Below are 10,000 nucleotides of genomic sequence, written 5' to 3'. Positions count from 1 at the left end.
ACACTCTTTCTATGACCTAATACACACTACACAACACACTCTTTCTAATACCTAATACACACTACCCAACACACTCTTTCTATTACTTAATACACACTACCCAACACACTCTTTCTATGACCTAATACACACTACACAACACACTCTTTCTAATACCTAATACACACTACCCAACACACTCTTTCTATGACCTAGTACACACTACCAACACACTCTTTCTAATACCTAATACACACTACCCAACACACTCTTTCTATGACCTAATACACACTACCCAACACTCTTTCTAATATCTAGTACACATTACCCAACACACTCTTTCTAATACACACTACCCAACACACTCTTTCTAATACCTAGTACACACTACCCAACACACTCTTTCTAATACCTAATACACACTACCCAACACACTCTTTCTAATACCTAGTACACACTACCCAACACACTCTTTCTAATACCTAATACACACTACCCAACACACTTTCTAATACCCAGTACACACTACCCAACACACTCTTTCTTATATCTAATACCAACCTTCTGATTCTAACACACACCACCTAATATACATATGTTGTGATACGTAACACACACATAATAAGCTTGATTTACTCTTTTGAATGTCAAATACACACCAGAAGGTAATGTGTGTGTCCCTCCCAGCTGCTGGAGACTAAGACTACCGACAGAAAGCAGACCCTGCTGCATTACATAGCCAACGTGGTGAGAGAGAAATACCCCGGAGTCGCTCTGTTCTACAATGAGCTGCACTATGTAGAGAAAGCTGCCGCAGGTGAGTGTGTGTCTGTTTGTCTTTTGTGTGTGTCACAGTTATCTTCCTCTGCAGAACGTGGTGTGTGATATTAAGGAACTAACCTATTATATTGTGTGTGTGTGTGTGTGTCAGTGTCCCTGGAGAACGTGGTGTGTGACGTGAAGGAGTGTCAGCGTGGTATGGATCTGTCGTGGAGGGAATACAGCATGCACGGCCACAACCCACTCCTCAAAGACTTCATCAGCAAACACGAGACTCGCCTGCAGAAACTACAGGAGGACGCACACATCGCACAGGCAAGAAAACACACATTCACACACACACATTCATACACACACGCACGAACACACACAAGTACCTCAGATACATCAAAGTGTTATATGACCGTGGTGACCATGGTCCTTCATAGTCCTGTTTTCTGATCCTGGTTGTGTTATGGTTCTCAGGATGCATTTGACGATGCGGTGAAGCACTTTGGGGAGAGCTCTAAAACCATGCCTCCCTCTGTCTTCTTCCCTGTGTTTGTACGATTCATCAAAGCCTACAGGGTGAGCAGAATGTGTGTGTTTGTACGATTCATCAAAGCCTACAGGGTGAGCAGAATATGTGTGTTTGTACGATTCATCAAAGCCTACAGGGTGAGCAGAATGTGTGTGTTTGTACGATTCATCAAAGCCTACAGGGTGAGCAGAATGTGTGTGTTTGTACGATTCATCAAAGCCTACAGGGTGAGCAGAATGTGTGTGTTTGTGTGCGTGCGTGCGTGCGTAGCAACAGTATACACAAAGACGTGAGTCAAAGTTGAACTTAATGTGTGTGTGTGTGTGTGTGTGTGTGTAGCTGGCGGAGGAGGAGAATGAGCAGAGGAGGAGGCAAGAGCAGGCGCTGATAGAGAAGCTGGAGCAGGAGGAGCTGCAACAGGAGCAGGAGGCGCCTAAGGTACAGCCCCGTTACCATGGAGACAGGCCTGCCGGTCTGTCGCCATGGATATGACAGTATCACCTTGACTTCACAGATCCAGTGTCTGTTCTGTGGAATGGAAGGACTGATGTTTTCTCGTTCCCTCTCTTTATCGCTCCCCATCTTTCCTTCTCTACTCCTCACACATACATTGATTCACCAACACATATCTACTTTATTTCTACCTCTCTCACAACACACACACACACACACACACACACACACACACACACACACACACAGTCCCCGTCCAACCGTCCAAAGCAGCGGCAGCAGGAGTCCCTGATCACAGAGCTGAGGAGGCGACAGGGCGGTAAAGACAGCAGACATGTCTACGAGGGCAAAGATGGAGCTATAGAGGACATCATTACAGGTACGCACACTCACACTCACACACACACACACTGTAGTTTAGTGCTGTGTTTTGATTGGCTGTTTTTTGTCTGCAGTGCTGAAGACCGTCCCTTTCACTGCCAGGACGGCCAAACGCAGCTCTCGCTTCTTCTGTGATCCCACCCACACTGAATAACACTGCTAAACTCTCAGAGAGAGAGAGAGAGATATACAGGGTAGAGGGGAGGGAGAGGGGTGAGGGAAAGCTAGGTGGGAAAGATAAAGGGGAATAACAATGAGATAGAGAGAGGAGAGAAGCGTGGGGAAAAAGAGAGGCAGTTAGAGAGAGGGGGGAGATTGACCCGGTCTCAGAAGTAGTGACTCTACCAGAGAGAAGCTGAACTCTGAACTCTATAGCAAGACAGACATCAAGATTACCTGTGACCTCACCTGTCTGGTCTGACATCACTGCCCCCACCCCCCATCCCCTCTGTGTTACTTACACATGTTATGAAGCTTCTTTGCTGATTATAACTGTTTATAACCCTCCCAAAACCCTGGACTGTAGCCCTGGAATCAACCTGCAACCCACCATGCACTTTGACTTTCTGCCCTCTAAACCCGAAGACTGTTGAAAGGGGTCGGGTAGAGGGAGGAACTTGATACGCGATGACAGTGACTGGACATTTAGTAGCAACACAGTCTGGTCATTTAATAGCTACATAGCATTTCCAGTTTATCAGTTAATAGCAGACATGACAAGCAAAACAGAACAGCAAAAATAAACAGTTGTTTTTTGTCCAATTAGTATTAGTGATGTACAGTATGTGTCTCTAAAGCTGTGTAATGATGTCAGCAAATGACATGATCGCTGTCATAGGATATTGAGAAGGGAGGGGGAGAAGTTTGAAGAGTTTCTTCTTGTTGAACATTCCAACCAATTCTAATTGATAACGACATCACAAAGGGTTCTTAACCCACTCCTATCCAGCTGTAAGATGCCAGAATTGAACACTGAGAATAGTGTTCGAAAAGCTCACTCCTACAAGGTTCCCTCTTCTCCGTCTGCTGCTGTGTGACAGTGAAACGTGTACAGCGCTCGCTACGTTCACTACATTGACTATGTTTACTATTTACTACCTTTAATACCTTTAACCTCCAACAGGGTTTTTCAAAGCTCAGGCCCTCCAGTTCCTCAGTCCTGCTGGTTTTCCTTTCTCCCTGGCACTTGATTGATCGTTTAATGTTACTGATAATGATTGGCTGCAGAGTGCACACACACCTGGTTTCCCAGGTAGAAATCGGTCTCTGATTAAAAGAGAAGTATGAAAACCAGTAGACACTGTGGCCCTCGAGGACAGGAGTTGATACCCCATACTACCCTAAAATAAAGGTCCCTGTCTTATCCTTGCCTGACCATCCAAAAGTCCCAGTCTGTTTCTGCTTTATAGCCAACTGACTCCTTTGTTGTGATCTTGTCAAGGTGAAGGTAAAGGATGTAGTGTTCTTGAATGCAGAAAGTCTGGCACCTAGGCTACTACACCACCCATGATCTTTCCTGGCTCATGGGACCAACTTTTACAGAGACTCGAGAGGGATCGCTCCATTTCATAAAAAAATCATTAAAAAATGTAACTGCAAAAAACAACAACAGCACAATACTTTTCTACTGTGTATATATATTTTCTAGGGAATCCCGCTTGTTGCTTTTATCCCTCACTCCCAACCCTGCTGTTTGTCAATGTTGATGTTCATTCTTAATCTGCACTCGTTGTGTAAATAAACTGTATCCAGTCAGACTGTGTCTCTGTGTGTGTACCACTGGAAGTGGTAACATTGAACATATATTTATTTATATCATAACATTTCTTTCCATAGTAAGATTTACATTAATCCAACAACACAATATATTGTTTGAATCACATATTCCCAGGAAACACATAAAAAAATGCTAATGGTAATAAAACAATCGTTGGTGTTAATTTGTATCATGTCGTCTCCATGGTGACACCGAATTCAGCGTCGTCAGACCAACATTTAGGGAGGAGAGGAGGGGGCTACATTTGAGTGACATTTGCTTCATTCAATCGATAAACTGGAAATTACGACATCAGCTTACATCCGCCAATAACATTCATTGGATGTTTGGCAGCGATGTTTTCATTGGTCACGACGTTATTTCCCGTTTCAAACAAAACCCGCCGGTTCCTGTTTATGCTAGCGCCAGTAAAAAAATTAAGCTAATAATAACTGTAACAAAAGCTTCAACGTGACAACATCAACTAGTTTCGCTCTAGATAGTCAGTCAGAAAATGCTTCAGACATTTTGTGCACTCAAAGTTAGTGCAGTTTGCAGATAGTTTATTAGGGCTACTCTTGGAAAGAATTGGTTAGCTACCATCGTTTTTCTTCCTTCGATTTGGACAGCAGTTGACTGGCCAGCTATGCCAAAGCAAGGGCTTGCTAGACACAAGGTAAGACATCTCAGCTATCCACAATGTGCCTGCGAACTGGTTCTTAGCCGTCTTGATAATGAATGTAATTAGTCTCATATGGTGGTGTCTAGCTTTCCCCCCTAGCCTCTCAGGGAAAGGACACCATTTTAGAGTGTATTCAGATTCAGCCCCTGTTTTTGACTGACAGGTGATATCCTCTGGAAGACTGACTGGTGGGAGGGGCCAGGGCTCAAAGAAGAGGTAAGTCGTTTATCCCCGGGGTCTTCAACGAGGTCTGGAGGACCGCACTGAAATATTTCCTCGCCGCCAAAAATGTGCAAAAAATAGTCATCTGTCCATCGTTTTTGGAATTTTCAAGGCTCTCTGACTGTCTAGCTTTCATTTAGGTTATTATTAGCGAGCAGATTGGCATTTGTTGTCATGAATCTTGCCCTGGAGGCAGCTCTGTAGAGTGGCATAAACATCTGATTTTAACCTAAACTTAACCACACTACTAAACCTAATGCCTAACCCTAACCTTCAAATTAAGACCAAAAAGCACATTTTTGTTTCATAATTTTTTTTACAATGTAGCAGATTTGGACTTTGCAGCTGGCCCATCTAGCAGAAAAAGCTCTGTTCTGTCTCCAGGGAATGAGTCATGACAATAAACATCAACCTATTAGTGAACTGGGCACAGTCAAGAAACTTGATGTAGGTCCATTATCATTTATTTTTGTCAGTTTAAAGTATATTGAGTTTATCCGTCCCCCTAGGTAAGAGAACACACAGGACTGATAAACATCCCTGTTGCAGAGTGTCATTATATCCATTCACTGTCACTCTGTTCTGTAGGGGAGCAGGGCGTCCACTAGTCACTTCTACTGAGCCGGCTTATTCCCTCTACTCCACAGACTCAGAGGACCAGGTAATAACACATCCATAAACAGTCAGTAGCAACGTTAATAACAAGTTAATAACAAGCCTATTTGTGTAATATATTAATAAGAGTTATAATCACCTAACAGTGATTATATGGTAAGATGGTTTGCATCTGTGCTCTCTCTAAGGTGACAACCATTCACCAGGGTCTGGATCAGTGTGCTGCGCTGCTCAATGTCATTCTCCAGGCAGAGACGGCAGGTACCAGTCAACTACTTACTCTGTTTCTACAGAACCTTTACATGTCTAGTTGAAATTATTGACCAAAGTGTTTGCATTGTGTGATAGAGGCCAAGCCAATCTCCGTCAGGGGAGCAGGGAAGACTCGAGCCGCCAAATCCCGACCGCTGTGCACTCTGGGAAATGAGAGGGTAGACATAGAGAGGAGGAAGCAGACAAAGAGACCTGTCACTCAGACTGCTAAAAAAACAGGTGGGACCTGTGTGTGTCTCTGTGTGTGTGTCTCTCTGTGTGTGTCTCTGTGTGTGCGTATGTGTTGGTGTGCAAAAATGGATAACTCTCTGCTCCAGCTCCCGTGCAGAAGACGATCCTGTCATCCCTGTCGTATCCTGGGATGAGGAACAAAGTTCAGAGTTTGGCCGGAACGTCAGAGCCGAAGTCAGATGCTCGGTTTAACTGTCGCCTGACCACCTCCACCCCCACCCTGAGTCCCCAAAGACTCCCCCCTAACAACACACTCCCCCCAGGCCCCTCAGTCCCTCTAGCCCAGCCTGGAGGCTCCATCATTGGGGTGGCATCAGTCCACCTGGGGGGCTCTAGCTCCACAGCTCCGTTAGCTTCTCCTGGAGCTGTAGCTACCTCCCTACCCACAGCCCCTCTCACAGGACCAGTGCTCTCTCTCCTCGCAGCCCAGCCAAGAGGCTTTGTCTCTGGGGTTGGAGGTTCGGCTGCCCAGGGGAGCTCCAGGTCCTGTGGCCTGCACCTCGGTGCTCCCTCTGTGGAGAGGCTAGCCCTGTCTGCCCCCCTGCCCTCAGACAGCTCTGTGTCTGGAGAAAGTGGACATCCAATCTCATCTTCCTGCTCTCCCTCTCGTCAGGGACCACCAGTACTCTTCTCTGAAATTCATCCTCACCCCCAACCTCACCCCCTTGCCAACACTCAACCACAGTCTGCCCCAGATGCTACATCCCTGGACAGGGGGGGCCAGCTGGTTTCTACCCAGGATGGAGGGACCTTAGCCAGGGAGGCTTGCGGCCACATGGAGGGTAACGCTGGAGAGGAGGAAGAGGAGTGTCCAGTGAGAGACACTAGCGCCCAGACCTGCTTTAGCATACAAACACACACCCAGCTGGCATACACACATCCACACACACACATAGATCCAGTGCCTGTACAGGCATACTTACAACACACACATCCAGGTGTGGCTCCCAACCACACACACTCGTACACACGCCTGCCGCTGGCGCTGGGCTCTAAGGGCTGTAGTCCAGAGGGAACCGCTCGGCAGGTGATGACTGTTCAGTACCTCCTTGGAGAGTTGAAGGCTCTGCTCGCTGGCCAAGGTAATCAATCAATCAACCAACCTGTCAAAATAATCAGTCAACTCATCAATCAGTCAAAATTACTATTTAATCAAATGTTAATCAAATTCAATCTCCGCCACTCTCTCTCTTCCCTCTCTTCCCTCCCTCCTCCCCCTCCTCTGTAGACAGTGTAGCAGAGCGTCTGGTGTGTGAGCTGGAGCAGACAGTGTCTCTACTTCCTGTCATGGTGGGCAGCTCTAACATCCAGGCTGAGATTGCTCTGGTCCTGCAACCTCTACGCAGTGAGAACGCACTGCTACGCAGGTCAGCACCATCACCCGTGTGTGTGTGTGTGTGTGTTTCATACAGAAGATTGATCACTTTAACGTGTGTGTTCAGGCGTCTGAGGATAGTGAACCAACAGTTGCAGGAGAGAGAGCGAGCAGAGAGGGAGGCCAGAGATGTCCACTGTGACACTGACAGTAAGATAAACTGCCCGGCCCTCTTTCAACTGTCTATCAGTGAGAGGTTATTATCGTGTGTCTGTATCTCTGAGTATCTAACCTCCTCTGTGTCTTAGTGTCGCCTGTCTAAAGCCTCATCTGTCTCTTAGTGTCGCCTGTCTAACCTCCTCTGTCTCTTGGTGTCGCCTGTCTAACCTCCTCTGTCTCTTAGTGTCAGCTCTGCAGTCGGAGCTCAACGATGCTCACACAAGCCTGCAAGAGCTGCAGCGCGGCAACACTGGGCTACGGCAAGCCCTGGTGGACACACAGAGCCAGCTGCAGCAGAGTGAGGCGGAGTGTAGTCGTATCAGTAAAGGTAATAGATGAGGGGGGAACGTACTCCGCTTCTTTTCTATTTGATTTCTAAATACATGAAGATCAGGGCCTTAAACTGATCCATATTACGCTGAGATTAAAGGATCTCTGAGGTGTCTGTGTGTATTATCTAATACATGTATATAAGTGTGTCTGTGTGTGTGTCTGTGTGTAGACGTGCAGTCTGCTCTGGGTGAGGTGCAGGGCTGTAACCGCAGGCTGCAGGAGTGTCAGAAGGAGAATGCTGCACTGGCCCTCAATACCCAGAAGAGGGAGACAGAGATCCACACACTACAGGAGCACCTCAGGTGTGTAGGTGTGTAGGTGTGTAGGTGTGTGTGTGTGTGTGTGTGTGTGTGTGTGTGTGTGTGTGTGTGTGTGTGTGTGTGTGTGTGTGTGTGTGTGTGTGTGTGTGTGTGTGTGTGTGTGTGTGTGTGTGTGTGTGTGTGTGTGTGTGTGTGTGTGTGTGTGTGTGTATTTCTAAAAATGTATTGGAGTTTTTATTTTTTACTGACCATTTCTCTCTCTCGACCTGTCCTCTGTCTGTCTGTTTCTCTCTCTCGACCTGTCCTCTGTCTGTCTGTTTCTCTCTCTCTCGACCTGTCCTCTGTCTGTCTCTGTTTCTCTCTCTGTTTCTCTCTCTCGACCTGTCCTCTGTCTGTCTGTTTTCTCTCTCGACCTGTCCTCTGTCTGTCTGTTTCTCTCTCTCTCGACCTGTCCTCTGTCTGTCTCTGTTTCTCTCTCTCGACCTGTCCTCTGTCTGTCTCTGTTTCTCTCTCGACCTGTCCTCTGTCTGTCTCTGTTTCTCTCTCTCGACCTGTCCTCTGTCTGTCTGTTCTCTCTCTCTGTTTCTCTCTCTCGACCTGTCCTCTGTCTGTCTGTTTCTCTCTCTCGACCTGTCCTCTGTCTGTCTGTTTCTCTCTCTCGACCTGTCCTCTGTCTGTCTCTGTTTCTCTCTCTCGACCTGTCCTCTGTCTGTCTGTTTCTCTCTCTCGACCTGTCCTCTGTCTGTCTGTTTCTCTCTCTCGACCTGTCCTCTGTCTGTCTGTTTCTCTCTCTCGACCTGTCCTCTGTCTGTCTGTTTTCTCTCTCGACCTGTCCTCTGTCTGTCTGTTTCTCTCTCTCGACCTGTCCTCTGTCTGTCTGTTTCTCTCTCTCTCTGTATTTTCTCCCGCTCTTTCTTTATACCCTTCTCTCTCTCAACCTGTCTCTCTCAGAGCTCTACAGGTCCCTGTCACTGAGTTTCCTGCTGTGACTGACATCCCTACGTCCCGCCTCCCTCTCACTAAACGAGCTCTGGACCAATACCAGGACCAGCAGGGTCCGTCAGACCACCCAGTCAGCCAATACCTGTGGTCGTTGGAGCAGAAGGGGTGTGGTTCTGTCTCCCTGCCCTGTAAAGGCCCTGAGTGCCACTACACACACCAGCAGGACTTCAGTGTGTGTACACCAGGTGGTCAGAGTGTGTGTGCGTCTGCGGATCAGGAAGTGGGTCTGTGTGTGGCTCTGGAAAGAAAAGCCACCCCACCTTTGGCCTTCGCCCCACTGAGAGAGACTGTGAGGTCACCACTTCCTGTTGAGGGGTTACCGCTTCCTGTGATGTCACAGAGAGGAGGGGGGTCACCACTTACTGTGATGTCACAGAGAGGAGGAGGACCACAGGGTCTTCAGAGCCTTGGTGTTGCCCTCGAGAGTTTCCCTCAATTAAAAAGCCTATTATCTAATCTCCACCAATCAAACGGACTCTGCTCTAATGGCGCTGGACACTCTGACCTGTCCCAGAGTCACCGGCGCCGTCTGGACATGGATATGGCATCACCGGGCAAAGGGCGGGCAACCTTCGCTTGACTCCACTGGCCTCTCCTTATGTGAGGTCAGATCCTTGGCTTCTGATTGGAGTGCAGGGTCAAGCTCGACCTTTGACACGCGTGACTAACAGGAGTTCCGGAACGGGCTGGCCGCTCTGGACGCCAGCATTGCCAGCTTGCAGAGAACTATAAAGCAGGACCTCAAGCGATGAGACAGAGACACACACACACACACACACCGAGGTAGTCTGAATCTATTCCAATGTAATAAAATAACCAATGTCTTTTTTTAGGTTTCTTTTTAATTGTACTTTATTTGAATGAAATGGGAAATGAAATAGTTATTCTTTTTTCGTCACTATTTATTCTTTACTTTAAAGACGGGTTACCTGAGAACTTCAGGAAAACGAAGCACGCGCTTCAATGGGGCAGAAGGCCA

General features: G+C 47.3%; 1 protein-coding gene and 1 pseudogene across 2 annotated transcripts in view; both read left to right on the top strand.

Annotated features, from left to right (window-relative positions):
• The window catches only part of LOC139412769 (formin-like protein 2), a 28,104-nt gene extending 25,683 nt beyond the window's left edge, over window positions 1–2,421 (top strand). For both annotated transcript variants that reach the window (XM_071159470.1, XM_071159469.1), the window contains 6 exons: window positions 667–796; window positions 911–1,074; window positions 1,225–1,326; window positions 1,619–1,717; window positions 1,982–2,111; window positions 2,188–2,421. In XM_071159470.1, the coding sequence (XP_071015571.1) occupies window positions 667–796; window positions 911–1,074; window positions 1,225–1,326; window positions 1,619–1,717; window positions 1,982–2,111; window positions 2,188–2,267 (705 nt within the window). In that variant the 3' untranslated portion in view covers window positions 2,268–2,421. The remainder of the gene's footprint in view (window positions 1–666; window positions 797–910; window positions 1,075–1,224; window positions 1,327–1,618; window positions 1,718–1,981; window positions 2,112–2,187) is intronic.
• A 1,916-nt stretch (window positions 2,422–4,337) lies between these two features.
• Window positions 4,338–9,773, top strand: LOC139414050 (coiled-coil domain-containing protein 14-like; annotated as a pseudogene).
• Window positions 9,774–10,000: the final 227 nt, after the last annotated feature.

This window comes from Oncorhynchus clarkii, chromosome 7, assembly GCF_045791955.1.
Source record: "Oncorhynchus clarkii lewisi isolate Uvic-CL-2024 chromosome 7, UVic_Ocla_1.0, whole genome shotgun sequence".
Taxonomy (NCBI): domain Eukaryota; kingdom Metazoa; phylum Chordata; class Actinopteri; order Salmoniformes; family Salmonidae; genus Oncorhynchus; species Oncorhynchus clarkii.
Note: the sequence above shows the minus strand (reverse complement) of the source record. Positions and strands in the feature narration are given on the sequence as shown.